General features: G+C 38.5%; 1 protein-coding gene across 1 annotated transcript in view; it reads left to right on the top strand.

Annotated features, from left to right (window-relative positions):
* The window catches only part of LOC124775017 (importin-5), a 171,135-nt gene that overhangs the window by 110,262 nt on the left and 36,922 nt on the right, over window positions 1–23,951 (top strand). The window contains exons 14-18 of the mRNA XM_047249777.1: window positions 322–495; window positions 2,660–2,851; window positions 20,104–20,216; window positions 20,923–21,063; window positions 21,156–21,305. Of these exons, the coding sequence (XP_047105733.1) occupies window positions 322–495; window positions 2,660–2,851; window positions 20,104–20,216; window positions 20,923–21,063; window positions 21,156–21,305 (770 nt within the window). The remainder of the gene's footprint in view (window positions 1–321; window positions 496–2,659; window positions 2,852–20,103; window positions 20,217–20,922; window positions 21,064–21,155; window positions 21,306–23,951) is intronic.

Below are 23,951 nucleotides of genomic sequence, written 5' to 3'. Positions count from 1 at the left end.
AACATGGGAAGAACAAATAGTGAAAAACCAGGGGTCATTTATGATTTATTGAGTATACCTATGTGCCACAGCAATACGATAAATGAGTGGTTGCACATCCCGTGTTTTGGGTGTTGTTTCCATCCTGAAATTTCCATTATCATAAAACCTTTTTGATATTCACAAATGTGAATAGTGTCGAAGTTCAGAGGACAAATTAAAATTGATGTTGAATCGTAACTGTGGTAACTCATCTTGGGAATATGGTAATTTACGAGTTACTCCTGCATTTGACAGCTTTTAAATATTGTGTTCAACAAAACACTCTTGATTATTTTGCAGGAAAACAGTTTGAACAGTACTTGCCACTTGTAATGGGTCCTGTTATGAAGACTGCTGGCATGAAACCAGAGGTAGCGTTGTTGGATAATGAAGATATGCAGGGCATTGAGAGTGATATTGATTGGCAGTTTGTTTACCTTGGTGAACAGCAGAACTTTGGTATCCGTACATCTGGTAAGTCATAAAAGTCTTTTAAAATTAGATAGTCTGATGTAAATACTGCACTTTTACATACACAATTGGCTGTGCACCGTAGTTCCTTATAGATGGAAATTGCATAAATGTTCCAAAGTTAATTCATGACTACATTCTGTAAATACATCTCTCATATTATGTAATATGGAGAATTTAACTCCAAATCACACACATTCGCTATAATACAACCATATAGTCCATAGATAAGCTACACCCTTTATTTTTATAGGAAAGGGGGAAAGACTCGCTGCAAAATAGTTATCATCTTGCCCATTTACATAAACGTGTCCTAATAGTCACTCTCATTAACAACATTTTCGTGTTGTAAATTGCACAGTCCTGCCAGCCTTGTAATCAGTCTTTATGATGTCACTGTATACTGATGCCTCTTCTTTAATCTTCTTCCTGTTCCTTGTTTATCCTGGCTTCTTGAGATCTCTTGTGAAGAGACACGATACAACACGTTCAGCAGTGGCATGGGACAAGCAATGAAGTTACACAACAGTTAGTAATTTAACTTTTCAAATCGTTGGTTTATTGGCATTTCTGGAAATAAAATCACTCTCATGCGGTCAGCAAATTTCGTTTAACAGTTTGTATGTGTAATGAGACTTACTATGTCGCAAATTGTTTTAATGAATTAATTAATCTGCATTACAGTGTTGCTATGCAACGTGCTCAACAAGGTGATGTGTATCTTAATTAAAACAGAACCTCGATATTTTGAATAAACTTTCGGTTCATTTTTGTCAAAATCAGCACTTGTCTCAAAATTAATTTCCAACTTCGTTCAGAAGTTTTGCAACTATTGTTCACGATTCACTGGACATCTCGATCAGGTACTAGTGTGTAATGTATTTCAAATCAAGTGCGCAGGTTTCAGTTTTCCCAAATTTGCTTAACAACTCTATTGTAATAACGTGATGTGTCGATCTCGCGTAAAACCTAAATGAAACTGGATTTGTCTCCATTTGGGTCAAAATCACAAAACATAAAATTCACCGTGTAGGTCAGCGAACTGTTCATGCGCACTTTTTGCAGTCTGTGATAACTAGTCTCAGAGTAAAAGCCGCACATAAATTCACACTTTTTCATGTGCACAAAATTCAAAACACCTTTATATTAAACAGATAAATTATGGCCTGCAATTACTAATTAACATTTCCTATTCTGAATAAACTTTTCAAGAACTTATATTTCGTAGTCAGTAAAATCTTATCGCCTGAAAGAAACTATTAGTTTGCTAAAACGTCTTCAAATTGCAGTCAACTTGTGTCTAGATGTTGACTTCAGGAATTGATACTTGTTTGGAATGAACGAAATACCTTTACTGAAAAATACTGTCAGTTGAGTAATTTACTGACTTTTATAACAAATTTGGTACCCCCTTGCATCGCTACAACTGTTAACTTTACTATTGGTATTTCATTCATCAATGTCACTATTTTCATCATCCTCCTATCAGAATACATTATCCTTACTACCTGCTAGGGCAATGGATATCTAGTACTGTCAGAACCCTTTGATGATAAGAACTGTTTATATTGCAGTCAAAGAGGAGAGACTTCACTCACATAAAGCTCGTGATGGCTTTGTTGACAGGTGGAGTACTGCATTATCTCCTTCTTTTCTAAAAGCTAAATGAAATAGTGCCTTCGCAGGGTGATATTCAAGGACCTGCAAGTGTGAAATCATGCCTGCAGGTGCAATGATCGTATGTCTTCGGTGAAGGAATGAGCACTAGAGTTAAGGTTCTCATTATGTAAAAATGTACCAGTATTAGTAGGCTAATTTTTTGTATCAGTTTTTTTTTGGGGGGGGGGGGGGTGATAACAATGGTGATAACAATGACTTTAAACAATTAAATTTGTTGCCTGAGTAGGTTTGATACCTAACAAATTGCAAAATCCAAAGAAAGAAAATGCAGATTTAGTCAAACTTTTTTTATTTTGAATATGATTTGTTTTTATGTATGCACCTATTGGTTCTGCATAGTTTATAAAATTGTAATTCCTATCTTTCCTGGTGACAGTCTTTGTTAGGGTTATGAAAGAAAACAAAAATCCAGTTAGAAGTTACTGTGGGAATGATTCAGTTTTGTTCAAAGCGAATTGTTGGTACATCATTATATTTTATGTTTCAGGTCTGGAAGATAAGGCCACTGCTTGTGAAATGTTAGTGTGCTATGCCCGTGAACTAAAAGAAGGTTTTGCGGACTATGCGGAGGAAGTAGTGAGGCTCATGGTACCAATGCTGAAATTTTATTTTCATGATGGAGTGAGAACAGCTGCTGCTGAAAGCCTCCCATATCTTCTAGAGTGTGCCAAGATAAAAGGTAATTATTTTGTACATTGGTAATTTTGTTGTACAGATGTTGTAATTACTATGTTTTATCATGCACACATTATTCAGCTTTGCTATTGGAACACTTCGTTTTGTGCTTAGATGCTAGTGGATATATCTTACCCTATCTTATGTCCAGGTGCAAACATATCGGATATGTAAGAGGGGCAGGCAAATGTAAACGAAACAGATGGAAAAAAGTAAGTAAACTGTTTATTATTTCAAAAGTAATCACCATCACACACACATTTATCCCACTGAAAGACAACGTGGTCAGTGCCTTCATGGAAGAATATTTGCACTTGCCTATAGAACTGTGATTGTACCCAGGTGCGTATCTCTTTGTTTGAAGCAAATTGCCAGCCACAAATGTCTTCCTGCAGGGCTCCAAAAATATGGCACTTGCATGGTGATGGGGAACATTCGGGACTCTAACTCTGGGAAAGTCATGATGACATTTTTCGTTGTTGGCAGGGGCTCACTGCTCATTGACTTTCTCTAACACAGCACCACAATTAACTCTCAGTAGGATGTAGACACTTCGTAAAAATTGAAGTGTGCCATAGAGTTCGAATGCCCAGGAATGTCGATGGACTGAATCATTCTGTTGCAGGATAATGCCTGCTTACATTGCCAAGGTTGTTTAGCCTACACTGTAGAAATTTCGCTGAGAAGTCCTTTAAACCTTCTTCATACAATTCTGATCTGTCACCATGATATTTCCATATTTTTGGAGTCCTGAAGGAAGACATTCGTGGCCCTGATTTGCTTCAAACGAAGAGGTGCATGCCTAAGTACATACAATCACGTATCCATGGGCAACTGCAAACCTTCTTCCATGAAGGCATTGACCAATTGTATCACAGTGGGATAAATGTATAAACAGTTACAACAATTACTTTTGAAATTACAAATAGTTTACTTATTTTTCTTCACCTGTCTCATTTTCATTTGACTGTCCCTTATAACCTACTTGTATGCAGAAGTGATGTATGCTTCTGAAGTACAGTAAAACCCTACTTTTACACTTTTCAAGGGTCTTGAAAAAAAAAAAAAAAAAAAAGGCGTAAAGTGCGGGAAAATGTAAAATGTGGGAAATGCTTTTTTAAGTTTTATTGGTTATGTATGGGACCACCTTTCCATTTTCATAGTTTTGTGTGATATATGTAGATAATAGGCAACAAAATACTCGTCAAGGAATGTTTATAATTTAATAAAGGGTAACCTGAATTTAGTGCTATGTTTAGCAGGTGACATAACATTCATCAACACTTTAGCACAACAAATCGCATTAAAAATAATGCATACCATGCAGCCATCACGTTGATTTATGTGCTTGCAAAGCTGAAGTGATGCAAATGGCAGTTTTAGTATTTATACTTCATGCATATGAAAAGTGCGGGTCAAGAGTATACGCCATTAAAGATCTCTCTCAACTCCATTTTCAGTGTAACTTTCCTGCGAAAGTGACGTCAGCTGATGTATACAGTACTGGCCACCTATCATGCTGTTTTTGATTCTGCGTATATAGGTGTGTGAAATTTTCAGAGTGCGTTAAATATGGCAATACACTACAGATTAGTCTGTCACTGCAGCCTTTATTTCAAACTCACTCGCTTAGTCAGCTCCCAGACAAATTGACACTTTCAAATCGATGTAGACATCGGGGTTACAATAGAGATCGGCCTGTACCACAACCAAGATTACAGGGAAGGAAACCATACTACACTTAAGCATTTCAAGCACACATCTACAAAACTTAATATGCCGTTTATATTTATTATACTGACCTTTAGTTTGGTTGGTCTATAAATGTGACGTGAACAAGTGGGTACAGTAGTTACTACTTTTTAACAAAAAAATCCAAAATTGTAGATAGTTATAATTTTTTCTGGTGAATTTTTTCATTGTGATTTTCGAGTTCATAAACACAATGAAAACTTTTCTGCAGCTGAAATATATATTTTTTAATTGTTTCCACTGCTGCATTAACAACTGCAAGTGAGGGAACCTCATTGTCCTCATCACTGTCTCTGCCACTTTCTGTGTTTTCTTGTGCGTGAAAGTCGATCACATCATGAACAGAAACACTTTCCACAATGACAACATCGTCGTCAGTGTGTAAGAAATCGTGAACCGGATGCTGGACCTGCAGCTTTTCCCATGATGAAGCAAGCAGTTTTTCACCGTTGCCACTAACACTCGCATCTGGTGCATCAGATCCATTTCAGTTGTTGGCTTCAATGAATCCCGCTATTCGGAAGCATAACTTCTGTCCATGCCTTTGCAATATAATGCAAAGCATAAAAATTAGCACTTTAAAGGAGGCTGGGTATTTCCCAACTTCCATCAAAGTTAATGCCATTTGCACAGTCGCCTTCCTATAGTGCGTTTTCAAGGCATGGATAATACCCAAATCCAAAAGGGTGTAATTTGCTTGTGCAGTTTGGTGGTAGAAACTCTAATTGCACATTACATAGGCTCATTTCTGGGATGCACAGGGCAACAATCCACTAACAGGAGAATTTTTCTGTTATGAATACCCATTCTTGCATAAAGGCAATGTAATTGCTTCTTGAATAATTCCGACGTCATCTACACTTTTTTGTTGGCACTGTAGTTTGTGGCAGTGTTTTATGTTTTTAAAACACAGAGGTTTTTTGGATTTGCCAATCGCAAACAGTTTAATTTTTTCGGAACCATCCACATTCTTACCTAACATTACTGTCAGGCGAACTTTATCGTGTTTACCTCCATGGCAGTTTTCGCCTTTAAAGGCAAGTGTTTTATGTGCCAATACGCTGAAAAGGAGATCTGTTTCGTCAATGTCGAAGATATCCTTCTGTTTATATTGTTTCAAAAATTCTTGTAACCTACCACTCTGTGATTCCATAACAGATTTTATGCCCCACTGTTTTCTTCACCACATACAGTTTTATACACTACATTGTACTGCTTCTTGAATCTATCAATCCACCCATTAGATGCTGTAAAGTCCTCACTCCCAAGTACATTGGCAACTTTAAGCACCTTTTCGCGCAACATCACACTGTTTATTGGAATATGCAGTGCACGTGCTGCCTGAAACAGTAATTTCTTCCAGTTCTGCATATTTCGAATAGCTGGCATATTTCTTTTTTTGGAATTTGGCCCACTCTTGGTTACACTTTCCAAAATAGTCTGTTTTTCATGATAGTGTTCAACGTAGAAATGGGTATTCCTAAACTCTGTGCTAATGCAACGTGTGTTCCACTGCGAGCTTCAACTCTTTCCAGAATTTTTCCATTTCTTCCATAGAAAGGGTTTCCCTGTCTCTTTTGATAGTAACGGCGTTTTCCATCTTAATCTGTGACAGAAAATTATTTGAAAGAAACAACCACGGACTTTGATCACTTCACACAAGGCTATGAACGTGCTAAACAGTACACACAAAGAAAGTCACAAACACAACTCTTCTCACGGCAGTTGTTTAAAGTAGCTGTATCGATTTAAATCGACTCACTTTGGTTGTAGGAACAGGCTTGTGAGCGTTGCCAACGTTGTTAACCTTAGATAGCAAACAATACTGTACAATGCTTATACGAACCATAAAGGAATCTACCATATATTAGCAAGTTACAAATACTGTGAAAGGATATCCTCTGTATGTGATCTTCATCACAGGGTGAAATTAACGCTGAAACGATGCGGGTACAATAAAGTAAGGGTACTACTTCTTGTAGCGCACAGTACTGAATGATAAAGTTGGTATAGACTCGAAACAAATGAATGTTCCTCAGAAGTTGCACGTTATTTTGGCTTCTATCGAAACAGTTACTCCCATCAGCGACCACACCAAGTTGGGGTTGGCAGTGGCAGGATACAAATCACAATTTGTTCTGACTTGAGATTTGCAGTGTGGAGCACCGTTAACTGTGTAACTTACATAAACACTACTTGAAGGCATACACAGTGCATGCATCATTTTATGTCAATATGCCAGTTTTTTCCCCTCCACGAACATTGATTCATAAAATGCAAATCGTGGAAAAATTACTGATCTGTTAAAGTAAAAATAGGTGTGAATTGACATTCTGAACATAGGAAATCTGAAGGGAGTGAAAAAAATGTCGTAACCAGTGGGAAAACGTTAGTTCCGGGAACGTAAAAGTGCAGTTATACTGTAGTTTTACGGATGACTTTTTAAAACAAAAAGGGGATGCTGAACTTCAGTGACACCTCATAGTCTGTTCTCAAAAAATACTGACAATGGGAAAGCATGGTAATGGGGATTAAAGAACGTACTAAATAGAGAAATAATCCAAAGCTGTTCACCTTGATGGGCTTTTTCAGGATATAGAAAGTTGTCAAGATGAATCTACCTTCCATTATTCCAGACTTCATGCTAAGGGTGGTGGATCCTCAGTGAGTGCCCCCATTTACCTTCACTTTTTGCTTGGGATAACAGCTTACAAACTACCTTAATGACTCTGATTACAGAATAATACTGCAGCAATAAAACATGAATGTGTGTGAGAGAGTGAGGAGGGGGGGGGGGGGGGGGGACTTCAGTTGGCTCATTCCACGTCAGAGGGACCAATAGTAAAAAGTGTCCACACTTCACCATCTCCAAACCTAATGAAATTTGGTGTGAAGGTTCTACATGGTCTTTGATGATTATATACCTAATTTAGCCCAGTATCTTCAGTGGTTGAATTTTTAGGAGATTTTAAAGAGAGGTGCTCACCTCCGCATCGTGTACGAAGGTGCAGATGTGCCAACTTTGCTAGGCTTTTTTTAAAACTTCTAGCAAACATTTCGTCATTTGCTTTAATATACATAGAAAAATTTTGATGTTGAATCACACAATGGCAAAAGTTAGGGATTTAGCCATATCTAACTATATATTCAAGCCTCTAAAGTGGCTAAAATATTTGTAGCACTATTCTAAGAGCCATGGTTTGACCAACCGCAGCTACTTTTCATATGAGCCAATCACGCCAAAACTTCAGATGGCTATTACTACCTGTGATGTCTATATATCAGTCAAATTTAGTTAGTACAGGATGCTCAGATGAAAAGATATGTATCTGCAAATTTGGCCAAAATTTTCTACTTTTGGGTGACAATATCTCAGCTGTCTTCTTCAATCCTTTTTTTCCTTGCCACAGCTGGATAGAGCATCCTTCAAGCTTTCAAAGCTATATTGTTTAATTTCTGGATCTTGCATATTGATGAGTAAGAATACCTATCAAAGTAGGGAAAATGGTTTACTGATAAATACAAAAATTAACACAATTTTGAAGTTTGTAAATCAAAAAATGTATAATTGTAGTGTCTTTTAATATTATAAGATTTTCCTGTGGTTTAGGGAAAGTAACTACGCTAATAAGAAGTGTTTTTACATTATTTTTTACAGCGTTGAATATAATAAAACCTCAGAAAGTGCTGTGAGGATTGTAAAATCTAGAAGAATGCTATGTTGCTTTAGAAGCTTTTTACCCTACAATGCATTGTCACTCCGTTTCCATTGGTATTTTAAAGCAGCAATAGTTTCTTAAGGCTCTATCCTCACAGCAGTGATATACATGCTGAATCACTAGTTTCAGTTGCTGCTTTCATTATTGGCAATTTTCGCATTGCCAGTCTTTTGTGCTGAACAATCTTAGGGTTGAGTATCGAGTTTTTGAATACTCAGTAATCATTGTTTTAGCTGTAGGTAAGCACTAAAAAAATATGTTTTGATAGCCTAATTTGTATATTTTATATAAAATCAATACTGAATCTTGTCTGAAGTCATTGCCATTCTATCGTGGCCAGAGGGAACTACATTCAGTTAAGGAAATGTCACCAATTGATAAGGAGCCTCTTCACTTTAGGCCTGGGCTTGGTTTTTCTGAAGATGCCCAAATTTGTTCATACCAGAATGCCTTGTTGACGGCAAAATTTCAATTCCTGCACAATTTGTGCAAACCATTCGGTAAAGATAAACATAACCGAAGGCTTGAACACCAGTAAACACTGCAGTGTCTGATACGTTGAAGTTACTGACTAACAAAGTTTTCAAACTTGGTCAGAAAATATGTACCAAATGTAGACATGAAATGCCCCAAAAGAATCATCCCACCAGGATTAGCAAGAATCGCTATCCACTGAAGACGTAGGTGTTGTTGATGCTTGCTAACACTTCATTATCATCACTTGGAGAATCACTGATGTTGCTAAAGTGAGTTATGTATGATCAAAATCACAGTTTAATCGTAGTTTATTTAAACAGCAAGAAAATTAACTTACATAATATGAGCTACACCACTGTTTTATTAAACAGTAATGAAATAAATTTTCAGTACAACACCCTGTTGCCAAGGACAGGTGTTACAGAGACAGTAATGACCAACTAGAAGCATCAAGCAGTGCAGTGGCATCACATCCCATCCAGCTCCTTATTTGCTCACTAATTATCTCAATTTGCTCACTAATTATCTCATAGACAAATGTCTCAATGTGGCATTAGGCTGCTAGCCCATAATCTGGGTCATTTTTTCTGCCTAGCTCGCTTTGTATTTTATATCACTGCTGCTCTCTTGGACGTATGACAACACAAATTATCATTGTGTCACCTGAAGCAATAATGAACGAATAGGTACAGGTGTGTAGTTGTGAAACAAAAATGGAACCGTGCAAAATAGTTTTATTTTTTGTTGGCGCACTTTATACACAGGCACGCCCGCTCGCGGGTTAAACTTCAGACTTCAAGCAATAGCAGTAAAGTTCAAATTTTGACCCTCGCACAAATAGCTGCGCTACTGAAAAAATGGGTAAAGAGTTCGCTGTTTCAACTGACATGGTGAAGAAGGCTAGGAAACTGAAGATAGAATATGGGATTTTGTCAACACCTGCAAACCAAAAAGGGGAAAAAGCTCATTGATGGAAATAAAACGAAATGTCCTCACTTTCATTGAAGATGATGTTTTCTCGTTCGTGCACAGCCAAAAAGGATTGTGTTGCAGGAAGAATAAATGAGGAAAGATTCACAAGGAGAAACACCTGCTCCTTTGTAACCTTAAAGAAATGTTCATTGCTTATTGTAAGCGATATGGAAATGAACTAAGCTTCTCAAAATTTTGTGAGCTTAGGCGGAAATGGTGTAGTACAGCTGGTGTTTCTGGATCACATTCAGTTTGTGTACGTGCAATTAATCAACATGTCAAATTCTGGGTGTATACGACCCAGAACAATCGGGAGATCGGAGAAAAACCTGGAAATCTTTTCATCTGGGAGAAAACCTTGAAAAATCCGGGAATTTTTTTAGAATTCCGGGAATGTTTCATTGTTTTAGTTTTCAGTTAATTTTTTATAATTTTGACTGGTAAGAACAGAATAATACTGTAGCAATAAAACATGAACTAGAGGGAAAAAAAACGAAAATAGAACTTAAATTGCAAAGGAAATGCGCCATATACAACAACAAAAGACACTGCTCATACAAGCATCTGCCAGTAGCAAAATGTATCAAAGGCTTTAGGGAGACTATGCAATGCTTCATAACAACAAATTGCCTTGATGAGCATGATGTCACAACTGTTGACATTTAGATTCTTTTTGGCTGTTACGAGCAGGCGCATGCGCAGTTGTCGCAGATGAGTAGTACCTTCTCCCGCTTCTCGCTACAGAAATGTGGTCGTTGGCTGTGTAAGCAGTCGCAACAAGCAGCAACCGGGAAAAATTTTACTCCTGCGCCAACCTGCCAGATTCACGCATGCACATCAGCCCGGATCTATGGGGGGGGATTCATATTCTTGAGGGGGAAAAACCCTTGTTTCACAAAGTGCCTGGCATCCAGCGCACCTTGGTCTATCATTTACTCATATGATTTTGAAAGGCATCTGGTTCCTGAAGAGGGCTGTAGCCATTTCAGTAGTTGCAGGGGCAGTAATCTGGATGATGGCCCAATCTGGCATTGTAACATCAACCAAAATGGCCTTGCTGTGCTGGTGCTGCAAACAGCTAAAATGTAGGGGGAACCACACCCATAGTTTTTCCTGAGATTATGCTCTCTATGGTATGGTTAAATGATGATGGTGGCTGGCATCATCTTGGGTAAAATAGTCCCCCACTCGGATCTCCTGGTAGGGGCTACTCGGGAGGATGTCGTCATTGATAGGAGGAACAAGTTATGGTCAGGTGAATACAGGGTCATAAATACAAAATGAAATAGGGGTAAAGCAGGAGTGTGTTTAATACTATAAACAGCTTAGTGAACGCATTATCAAAACCCATGCCTATTTTATATGCCAACTAGCTCTCCAGATGAAGAAGAGATTGAAGAACTGTATGATGAGAGAAAAGAAATTATTCAGATAGTTACGGAAGACAAAAATTTAATTGTGATGGGAGAGTGGAATTCAGTAGCAGGGAAAGAAAGAGAAGGAAAAATAGTGGGTGAATCTGGACTGGCAGAAAGAAACGAAAGGAAGCCACGCTTGGAAGAAATTTGTGCAGAACATAATTTATTCATCATAAACACATGGTATAAGAATCGTGAAAGGAGGTTATATATGTGAAAGAGATCTGGAGGCATGGAAGGTTTCTAATTGATTATATAATGGTATGACAGAGGTTTTGGAACCAAATTTTAAATTGTGAGACATTTTCAGGGCACATGTGGACTCTGTCCTCAATGTATTGGTCATGAACTGTAAATTAAAGCAAAAGGGTAGGAAATTGAGGCGATGGGACCTGAATAAGTTCAAAGAACCATAGGTTGTTGGAAGTTTCAGAGGCAACGGATGACTAGAACAGGGGAAAGGAACACAGTATATGATGATTGGGTAGCTTTAAGAGATAAAATAGTGAAGGAAGCAGTGAATCAAATAGGTAAAAAGACCAGGCCCAGTAGAAATCCTTGGATAACACAGGCGCTATTGAATTAAATTGAGAAAAGGAGAAAATTTGAAAACACAGCAAATGAAGCAGGTAAAAGGGAATAAAAAGTCTAAAATTGAGATTGGCAGGGAGTGCAAAATGGCTAAGCAGGAATGGCTAGAGCACAAATGTAAGGATTTAGAACCATATTTCAGTAGGGGAAATGTAGATATTACCTACAGGAATATTAAATGGGCTTTTAGAGAAAAAAGAACCAGATGTATGAATATCAAGTGCTTAGGTGGGAAAACAGTCCTGAGCAAAGAAGGGAAAGGCGGAGAGAATATGTAGAGGGTCTATACGAGGGAGGTGACCTTAACTGAAATATTATACAAATGGGAGAGGGTGTAGATGGTGAGATGGGAGATATGATACTGTGAGAAGAATTTGAGAGAGCGCTGAGTGTCTTCATTAGTTGAAACAAGGCCATGAGAGTGAATGACATTTTGTTGAAACTACTGAGAGCCTTGGGAGAGCCAGCCATGATAAAATTATTCCATCTGGTGTGCAAGATGTATGAGACAGGCGAAATACCTTCAGACTTCAAGAGGAACGTAACAATTCCAATTTTAAAGAAAGCAGGTGCTGACAGGTGGGAATATTACCAAACTATCAGTTTAATATGTCAGAGTTGCAAAATACTGACACAAATTCTTTAACAAAAAATGAAAAATTGTTACAACCCAACCTAGAGGAAGATGGGAGAACATGCAAGGCAATACTGATGTTAAGACCCACTTTGTAGGTTTGGTTAAATAAAGGCAAACCTACATTTATAGCATTTGTAGACTTACAGAAAGCTTTTGACAGTGTAGACTGGACTATTCTCTTTAAAATTCTGAAGGTAGCGGAGATGAAATGCAGGGAGCAATAGGCTATTTTCAACTTGTACAGAACCAGATGGCAGTTAAGAGTTTGGGAGGGGGGGAAGGCAGTGATTGAGAAGGAAGTAAGACAGAGTTGTATTTTATCCCTGATGATAATCACTCTGTACATTGAGCAAGTAGTAAAGTAAACAGAAAAATACTGGAGTAGGAATTAAAGTTCAGGGAGAAGAAATAAAAATTTCTGATATTTGCTATTGATACTGTAACTCTGTCGGATAACAAAGGACTTGGAAGAGCAGTTAAACAGAATGGACAGTGTGTTGAAAGGAGGATATAAGATGAAAATCAACGAAAGCAAAACAGGGATACTGCAACATAGTCAGATTATCAGTTGACGCTGAGGAAATTAGACTAGGAAGTGAGACACTTTAAAAATAGTAGCTCTGCAAAGGCTGAATGATGTCATTCTTCATCAATTCCTCTACCTGGCCACGAATTATTCGACTTTCTGTTGCTGACCCATGGTATGCTCTATGGCTTATTAGTTGATGGTCTCCAGTGCCAATCCGGTGCTTCACCGTTGATTTGTCTAACTTGCTCTTCACCTGTGGATTGAAGCATTCAGAGAACTCTTGAAGAATGGCAAGTAGCTTTCTCTGTTGTTCCTTAGTGAGATCTGGTGATGATAGAGCTAGAAGATCTTGTGTCATAGTGGTAGCACTAATTTCACCCACAGACTCAGAATCGTAGGTTTCTACGGCGCTCACCTGTTCTGCAATTAACGACTCAGCATTTGCTACGCACATGTGTCTTGGGAGAATCTGCGGTTCTCGGCGACCGTTAACTATCCACAATTCACCGAATCCGTTCTTACATGAGACAACATAGGCTGGGATGACCAAGTTATTCTTCAGTGGTGCTTCTCTTACATTCCACTAGAAGATCCATGGGTTGATGCATGGCATGATACATGAATGCTACCTTTCTCGCGCTGACTGCTGGAATGATCACTTCATCCAGCACACAGTCTCCACACACTCAGATGTGCATCTTCCTGTCCAGAGTATCTTATCTCGTCTAGCATTATCTTCGAGTGACCACAATCTATAATTGCTTGAGAAGCTATCAAGAAGTCCCATCTGAGAATGAAGTCTCTTGTAAGGCGATGAATTCTAAGGGCTGCATATGGCCACTTATACCCACATGAATGACACATCTTCCTGTAGGTTTTACATATTTCCCATTAGCCACCTTCAGCAGAGATGTTTTGTTGTCGATGAATACAATTTTCTGCAACTGGCGACGGTATTTCTCCGAAATGACTGAATGTGATGCTCCAGAGTCCACAAGAGCTTGGGGACGGCCATCCATGAGGGTATAGACATAGTTTCCTATCATTTATGTAGTGATCAACGGCAGAGGATTTTTCTCTTTGGCGGCCTCATCTCCAAGGAAGGTCGCATCCTTTAGTTTCCCAGGTTGCAGTGGCTAAGTGATCGGCTGGAGCTTCTAAACAGCGATGGAGACCTTGATCAGCATGTTCGGGGAGCATCCTTTCCAGCGGCTAGCTTGCAGTGATAGTGGCCTATGTCGTCCTGCACCCACATTATCTTGTTCATCTTCGTCGTCCCGGAGTTGGCGTCGCATAAGATCGGTCTGCTGTCTTCTGGCGCAGGCATCGTCAAATATCCGCGGTCTTTCTTGACAATAGCGCACTACATGTCCTGGTTGTCTGCAGTGGAAACATACTGGTTGGTTATCCTGGTCCCTCCAGGCATCGGTTTTCCTTGGTGCCCAAACAGGTTCCTCATGCGGCATTGTAGGAACGTAACTTCGCCTGGGTCTCTACTTTTTTACCGTTTTAAAGGGAAATGAAGGACGAGAGATTGGGTTCAATCTCTGTTCCACTTTCTCCCTTATGACCTCTTGAAGCGTCTCTGTTTTTCATTCACCGTGCAATCCAAGTGTCTTCTGAACTCCCTCTCTCACTATCTGACGAAGAACACTTGTGAAATCAGTTTCTTTCTCCATCGCAGACATCAATACGATGTTTGGTAGCTGTTCAAACTTCTTTCGTGTAATTCTTTTTTGATGAATTGTTTCGATATACTGGCACCATTTTATGAAGTCGTCTGCTGTTGAAACCTCCTTCAGGAGTAGGGCTTGATACATGTCCTCAGCAACACCCTTCATGAGATGTGCAATCTTATCTTCCTCCTTCATTCTAGGATCCACTATTTTACACAGCTCCAAGATGTCTTGAATGTAGGATGCTGTCGTTTCTCCTGGACGCTGTGCCCTACACTTTAATTTATCTTCAGCCTTGCACTTCTGTCGTCATGTGTCGCCGAAATACTTGCGCAGTTCCACCTGGAATACGTCCCGGCTTACGAACTTTTCCTCGTTGTTCTAATACCATTGCTTGGCAGTGCCCTTCAAGTAGAAAAATACGTTAGCCAAACACACGGTGTCATTCCATTTGTTAAATTTGGTTATACGCTCATATACTTCAGCCACTTGTTTCAATCTTGGCCAGTCACCGGAGAACCCAGAAGGATGTCTTATGTGGTGGCACACAGTTGCTGTCATCGTGAAGTTCTCTTCTTCTTCTTCTGTCTCCAATAGATTGCGATCTGTTGAATATGTCTCTGACTCAGCTTTCTCGCCATGTAAACGGCGGCTCTGTCGTGGCCTGATGGGAGCCACTGTGTCGTCGATGATATGTGGTATCTGAAGTTCCAATACCCAGCGCCTCCACCAGAATAATGTCACCTAGAGGAAGGTGTAAGTAGATGAATGATGAACACTAACTTCACTTAACAATGGTTTATTCAGCACTTGCACATAGAAGAATGCGAAGCAAACTGCCTCCGGTATATAAACAGCATCATCCTACATTCAAAAGTCTTGGAGCTGTGTAAAATAGTGGATCCTAGCGGATACGGTATATAAACAGCTACAGAACATTCCAGTACAATGATTCTTGACACCTGTGGATACTTCTAGAATGTCCTCAAACCGAAGATAGAAATTAAAATTTTACAGTTCAGGTGAGTTTTGAACTCGTGACCCTCCATGCAACAATCTAGTACCATAACCACTACACCACAATGATGGTGCTACTCAGCTTCTTCTGCGACAATATTGCACTAATCATATAAGAGAAACATAGTCGCAGACAAACACAACAAAGACTCTTAAACATTTTAGCTTTGTGAAGTAAACACACACACGCAGTCACACAAAACACAACTCACATGCACATGAACACTGTCTGGCTGCTGCAGCTGGACTGACAAGGTAGTGATCCAATTCGACGCGTCAGAAACCATCCAGAAATCTTTCAGACAGGAAGAATACAGAAAATGAAATGCTGTGTCCAAATTTTACCTACAAAGACACGCTGCGAGTATTTTTATTTATTTATTTATTTTTTTTAAATATTAGGTTATTCAGTTTTTCCACACGAAAAACCACTTAAGACAGCGGTTTCTACACCAATTTTTGCCTGGCGCGTGGTTCGGTGAATAAGCAGACACAGCCATGATGAGAAAATAGTGCTGCGTAGCGTGAAGTGCAAAGTGAACACACGTGAAGTTCGAACACTCCCACCGTATCAGAAATGTCTCAAATCATTAATCCTTTTGAATAACTTGCAGCACATATTGACTCCTAAACTGTTGCACATGTAATTGTTACATGAATGACTGGCAGAAGAAAATGAAGGCAGTGTATTACGTTATATTACAGATGAGTTCCGTCAATCAGGACTCTTAATCTGTCGACTTGAGATGCTTTTTAAAAATTCCTATAGCACAGTTCTTATGATTTTTGAATAGTGTATATTTTACTGTCAGTGAAACAGTTCCTTGTTAATCCCATGTAGTCACCACAGAAATGCGAAGTATGTATTGCGTAACGAAAACAAATACACGGTGTTTCAAAATGAATCTACTGGTTTTAAGGCTTCGTAGCACGTTTTACATTCACGTCACAATTATAAATTATACATCGTGTGAAAGAGTAACACAAACAGTTTTTCTAACAGTTAATCATTGGGAACACCGATCACACACAGAGTCGATATGAGAGTTGTTCCAAAACCTAGCTCAATGTGTCAGGGGTAACTTACAATAATACTGTTTCTAAAATTGGACAGATCAGCTGGCAGCAGAGGCACATACACATGATCCTTTATGAACCCTCAAAGATAAAAATCACACGGCGTCAGATTGTGTACAGATGTGGAGGTCACGCACAACATGGTCTGTCATCCGGTCCCTGCGGCCAATCCAGCGATTGGGAACGTCGTCGTTTGACCAGTCACCTGATGCGTTATGCCAGTGAGGCGACACACTATCTTGCTGCCTAATAAAGTTCTGTTGTTCTGCTTCTTCCAGTTGAGGCACGGGCCATAGTTCTAGCACATTAAGATAAGAAACACCAGTTACAGTTGCTTCACTGAAAAAGAAGACCCAAAACTTTGTGTGGGGTTATGGCACATTCAATTTAGGGGAGTCTCGTTGCAGCTGTATCATCTCCTGGGGATTTGCTGATCCCCAGATGCGCACATTGTGTGTGTTGACATTTCCATTGACTTGAAATGTCGATATATTACTGAAGACGACGACACCATCCACAAAATCTTTGTTGTCATGCAGCAACGTTTTGTTTGCTAAATTCGCATGTAAACCATAGTCTGTAGGTATTAGAACTTGTAACGCTGTACATGATAAGGACGTAGTTGTAAGTGTCTCCCTGAAAGATTCCACACAAACTCCACTGGAGCTGCTAATTCACGATTAGACTTCTGAAATGATTTCTTGTGACTATGTGTGAAAGACTCTCACTCGTTCAACACATTCTACAGTTACTCTTAGTCATTCCATACTCTTCCCATTGAACTGCTTGAGTTGCTCTTTCATTTGGTGTATTTTTTACAATTGAAGTTGAACGTAATAAATGCTACAACACCTTAAAACCAGTATGTTCATTTTGAAACACCTTTTATTTACCTTACACAAGGCACACACGATAAAAGAAAAATTAATGCATTCAGGCACTTCACAGTGATTTCTAGTGTTATTTAGACAGAATTAGTATGGGATAAGAGATGTTTGTGGCCACTGTTTTGCGTATTGTGCAGTTTACCAGGCATACTTGATGAAATTCGTAAAATGTGATGAAGGAAACTGACAGTACAAAAAATGACTGAAGTTTAACAGTACTGTTATGTTGATAAACCTGAAACGACAAAGACCTATTGGAAATTGTCTTGTCTGACAGTTACCTGCAAAATGCTTTATGCTGTCCAAATATGAATTATTTTCTGCAACTCTCCAGTTTTTCCAGATTTTGCTATGTCAGTTACAATATTGTTGCACCTAAACAGTGTTTTTAAATTTTGGCCGTAATTTGCCTTGAGATTCTTGAAGACATAAAGCTGCAGAAACAGTAATCCACTGATCGTTATCACTGATATTGTTGTAAGCAGTTCATAGACTGCACAAGCAACTCTTTTTTTCTGCTCAAAATGATAAAAGTGCAGGTTGCAGTTCTTGCACGAAACTTGACCGACTGGCTTATTATGCACAGCATTTTGGAGAATACCAAGAAGCTATAATTTGTCTATAGTAATACCTATCAATGACATCCCCTCTACACTTGTACTGGAAGTAAACTTTGTAATTTTGTAACTTCCTTTTCTGTATAATTTTCTGAAACTATTTAACCAGTTCAAAGAATCCTGGAAATCAATGATGTTCATCTCACTTTCAATTCAGAGGACCTAGTCTCATAGACCTCCCTCACTAACAGTATATTGACCTTCACAAGTGGTTCTAAATCTTTTGAATAGTTTTTCATTTGAATAATTTTTGTAGTTTCATTTTGATGCATATTTTGTACTGTGCGTAAATCTTTGTACCATTCATATACTTCAGTTCAATTTTACGAAACCATACCGGCAATGCTGAAAGTTAAGCATTTTCTCCCTCTTTTTTTAACTAAAAAATTTACAGCATTATCTTTGTTACTGAAAGGTATTCCTCTGTGTTTTCTTTGGGCCATGAACATACTGTATTTGTGCTCTGAACTTTAATTAGCACAACAATCATTGTTCAAACCCCATTTCACAGAATCACATTAATTACATCCTGTGTCTTCTAATGTTTCCACAATTTATAATGAAATGTCGAAATCATTCAAATAAATGTCCAAGAAATTAATAAATAAATAACACACATGTAGATCTTCATAAGAAATAGACAACTGCAATTACATACGACGTTCCTGTTATTTCATCTTTGTGAAGTTGAAAAATTAATTGGATACCAGATTACTGTGAAACTACATAACCTCTCCAAAAACAGATACTATTAGCAAACATATATGAGGAGAACAAAAAGGAAACTAATTCAGTTTCACCCCATCGTTAACACTTAGTGATACTGCAGAGGCAACTGCTAATTATTATCCATGTTAAATGAGTTGCAAATTCAAGTGAATAGTAACTGTGAACAACTGTATCAGTGAAGCTATCAGTGGAAACTGAAATTCGCTTTACAAATTAAGTTTGCTTTGTGCCATGTTATCCGTTCACCTATGTGCTGTGAATCAAAGATATTTTCCTGTCATGTTGCACATGTGCCATCTGCTACAGCTATGGTAGGGTGTACATTTTTCCAGCCACCTGGCAAACTGGGAATTTGACAATTTTCAATAATTTATAAAAATATTTGCTGCTAAAATTTTGACATTTTGTTTCTTTTGGCGTATTCTTCCCATATAAAAAAATTTCAGGCCAGGTATTGAAATGTCAGGTTTGACAGTTCCCTCGTGAGTGGCAACTGCGCATGATGGGAGCAGCACGGTTAGAGGGGGAGGATAGTATAGTGAGGTGGAGGCAGGTATAGTGCAGTTTGAGGGAGTGTATAATTGATAGCTGCAGGATACAAGATGTGTTATTACCTCAGGGACCTGAGGAACAATATTTTCAAGCAGGTAAAGAAATTTTTGCTTTTTGCATCTGCGATACTCCATCCCCTAATCAATTGCCAAATTGATTTTCTTCCTTCAGAGAACAGCACTTCATGCCAGTGGGTTGGGGTTGATAATCCATAGTTTTCAAAAAGTTGATATTTTAAGCAAGTGTGGATTTCAGTGTGTATCCACATAGCTATGTATGCTGGTCTCTTTCGTAACAATTGTTTCAGCTGTTGTTTGGTGATTTTTAGTATTGCATGATTCACCATTAGAATTTAATATTATTAGTGTGATTTGATAACAGGCACATTAAAATAGAGATTTCACAATGGTTATGTATTAGTATTACCTAAGTATTGTGAAGAACACACATTTTTGATCATATGAGTAAAAATTGTATTACATAGATGAAAAAAAGTAAATGGAAATTATTAGGTAAATTATGCTCTGTTATTTGTTAGCGAAATTTGAGGTTGGTACACGAAATTGGTGTTGTGATGCTTGTCTGCATGTTTGTTGTTTTGAATAGGCCCAGAGTACTTGAGAGATATGTGGTCATTCATCTACCCTGAACTACTAAGAGCAATTGATACTGAACCTGAAAACGAGGTACTGGCAGAACACATGCATTCAATGGCAAAGGTTTGTAGACATATTTCTGTCTTCACTGAAATTGTATATAAATATTTTTGTTGTCACCAAATGTTTCTTAAATTTTAGACAATGATTAAATAATGAAAAGACCAGGTTGCAGTACAAACAGTATAGTATTATGAAAAGGGTAGAATGCTACTCACCTTAAAGATAACGTTGAGCTGCAGACAGGCACAGCAGTCTTTTCATGCCTGCCTGCAACTTGAAATTGTTATGGTGAGTAGTAGTCTATCCTTTTCATAATATTGTTTGCATAATGGTTAAGTAACTTTCCAAGTTGTTACATATTACGTTGATGAAAAATGTTAATGTTTGGGTTACATGTGACTGCACTGAACACAAGTTGTGAGTCTAGCTGCAGAGGATGGAATAAAGACAATATTATGAGGAGGATAGATTTACTTACTTTATAGAGATTTTAGGTTGGAAAAGTAATTTGTTACGGGGCTATTGCCTCACTTCTTACTACCAACTGGTTTTTGTTTTGTGGCAGGTGTTTTCAGCATTATCTTTTTGCCCCCTCTCCCCTCCCCCCTCCCGCAAAGTATTTCCTTTCTGCTTCCAATATTGCCCCTGTTTCTTACACTTCGCAGTGCTTATTTTGGTAGCGTAAGTTATATTTCTTACTCCATATTTTCCTCCTATATTTTAATGTCCCATGCTATGTGTACTGAATCTGTGTTCGTTTCAACAGTGCATAGAAACTCTTGGTAGTTTCTACTTGACAGCAGAAACTGTGGGTGAACTAATCCGTATTGTTGATAAAATTATGAAGGATCACTTCGAAAATGCAGCAGCACGACAAGAAAAGAGGAAAGATGAAGATTATGATGAGGTGAGCTTATGGCAATATTACTCTCCATAACTTGAATGAAATGATGAGTGCTATTATTGTGCAATCATAACACTGAAATGCTTGGTTTGCAGGTGGTAGAAGAGCAGCTTGTTGATGAAAATAATGAAGATGTTTATATATTGAGCAAAGTTGCCGATATTGTACATTCCCTTTTTTTGACTTACAAAGCAGACTTCTTCCCATTCTTTGATCAAGTTGTTGGACACTTCGTAAAATGCTTGGTGAGATATTTCACGTGTACTCATTTTCTTAATATTCCAATGTTATTAAATTAAATTTTTGCTGTGTGTCTTTTCAGGTTTGCGATTTACTTGAAAATTTCCTTTGAGCACATAGTATTTCAATAAGATGATATTATTTTCTTCATAATTGGCTGTGAGCAGTAGTAGTGCAATTGTTGTTCTGTCATCAACCCAGTTTGAAGTATTGTTATACCTGGGCCACTGAAACATGGCATTTCAAGGTAACTCCCCAAGCGTCATAGATTTGGTAATATAACTATCAAACAAGAGAGGAACGTGAGGCACTCTGTCTTCTGAACAAGTAATAGCAATGAACAAAAGCCGGTTCCTGCGTCGACGCTACCAGGTTGCCAGCTTCTGTGTAAACATTGTACGTTAGTGTGGGAATGCCTTGTGTTGCTGCTTGTTAAACAGTCACCAAAATTATGTCGTTCACCAAGCAACAATCTGTTGTGCCATGCAGTGTCATTAAATAGTCAGGCCTTGGAATTTCTACGGATGACTCTAGAGTGTTATGAGCAAGAAAAACAATTTGTTTCTGTTCATGGGCATGTGTCGATTCCTGCTGCTAAAGTTTTAGAGTGTACCTCGAACACTCTAGGCCTCAGTGAAAGAACAATTATAAGAAAGGGGTGCTACTTCGAGACTTAAGACAGTGAAGTAAACAGTGTGGAAGAAAGCCCCTGTGGGAGAAACAGTGTGTTATATTGATTCTTTCCAATCTGATGCAATTCGTCGGCACATATACGGATACTACAAAAGAAAAGAATATCCCACAATAGCAAAGTTGCTAATTTCTTTAAAAGAAAGTGAGCTTTTCTCAGGGGAAAAAGTCACTTAAGATGATATTAAAAAGTATGGGCTTCTGTTTTAAAAAATTAGATGGACGAAAACTGTTCCTTTAAAAAGCTCGTGTTATTGCAGCTCGTACCATTTTCTTACACAGAATTGTAGGAAAGGACATATACTCAATCATATGGTTAGGTGAAACCTGGGTCAACGCTGGAGAATCAGTTGAGAAATGCTGGACAGATGGTACTCCGAATAGCAGTGGTCATTAGTGAACAGGCCGGCCGGAGTGGCCGAGCGGTTAAAGGCGTTACAGTCTGGAACCGCTACGGTCGCAGGTTCGAATCCTGCCTCGGGCATGGATGTGTGTGATGTCCTTAGGTTAGTTACGTTTAAGTAGTTCTAAGTTCTAGGGGACTTATGACCACAGCAGTTGAGTCCCATAGTGCTCAGGGCCATTTGAACCATTAGTGAACAGGAAGAGGATCCTGACTTATTGTGGCCCAAGCAGTACCTTCAAACTGCTTTTCGCCTGAAGGATTTTCAGTTATTCAATCGAAAAAAGTGGTGACTATCGTGAAGATAGGACCACCCACAGTTTCTACAGTGGTTTGAAAATTTGTTGCCCCAGTTTAGTGTTCAGACAGTGTTTGCGATGGACGATGCACCGTTCTATGACATGATTTTAGACAAAACTCCCACCGATAGTGACCGTAAAGAAACTACGGTGCACTGGTTGCAGATGAGACACATTGCTGCAGACATGAGCATGACAAAGCTGCTGTTATACTCGCCCGTAAAACAAAATAAACTTTTGATGCCTAAATATGTTGGAGATGAAATTTCAATTGGACACGGTCACTTGGTAATTAGGCTACCGCCGTGTCACTGCCATTTCAATCCAACTGAATTGGTTTGGAGTGAAGTCAAGGTGTACATTAGAAGTAACAACAAGACTTTTACTATAACAGAAGTGGAAAGACTGCTACATGAAGGTCTTGCTACTGTAGACGCTACCTCATGGGGGAAAAAGGTAGACCCTGTTGCTAAACTGCTAAGTGAAGCACAGACTATAGATGGCATTCTAAATGAAAATGAGCAATTAATGATTTCTCTTGATGATGATGAAAACGGTTTCAGCACCGATTCCAATGATAGTGAAGGTGAACTGAATGGAATTGTGCCATTGACATCGTAAATTGGTAAGTGTAAATGTATAAAGAATTAATTCTTTCTATCTGCAATCGGGTGGGCTATGCATGTTTTGCTTTATTTCTTTCCATGAGTGTGGATAGCGTGTTCTTTGGTAGCTTAGATTTACATTATTATATGACATTTTAAGTTCAGCTATTATGGTAAGAATTTGGAACGAATTTTCATAGATATTGTCATTAACTATGGGTGTTTTTATTTCTCGGCTTCATATACTATCAAACGCTTAGCCTCCGTCGTCGTTCTCCATTGTTAGAAAAACGTACTTTGTTGCACTTATGTATAAACGTTGATTGTAGCTTACATTTACAAAACATACTTCGGAGTTGTGGGCGTGTGCGGTGGCAGCTATTGCAACTTCGCACTCTCAGTATAGCCAACCGCATGCGAGCTGACATGTTTCACCAGCCCCGGTATAGTGTTGAACCTCTAGTTGTAGCAGTGTTTTAAGCTCTAGTGCTCTCTATGACTTTTGATACACCACCCACTCCTTTTGTACGTTATGTTGTGAATCATGCATTTTCTGTGCAATTTTTGAGTGTGATTAGTTAGATTAACTTTAAGATAATATTACTGTATTTACCCGATTATAAGATGAGGTTTTGTCCCAAATTCGTCATTCAA

This window comes from Schistocerca piceifrons, chromosome 2 (genome assembly GCF_021461385.2).
Source record: "Schistocerca piceifrons isolate TAMUIC-IGC-003096 chromosome 2, iqSchPice1.1, whole genome shotgun sequence".
Lineage (NCBI taxonomy): Eukaryota > Metazoa > Arthropoda > Insecta > Orthoptera > Acrididae > Schistocerca > Schistocerca piceifrons.
The sequence above is the reverse complement of the archived record's forward strand: the minus strand, read 5'-3'. Positions and strand labels throughout refer to the sequence as shown.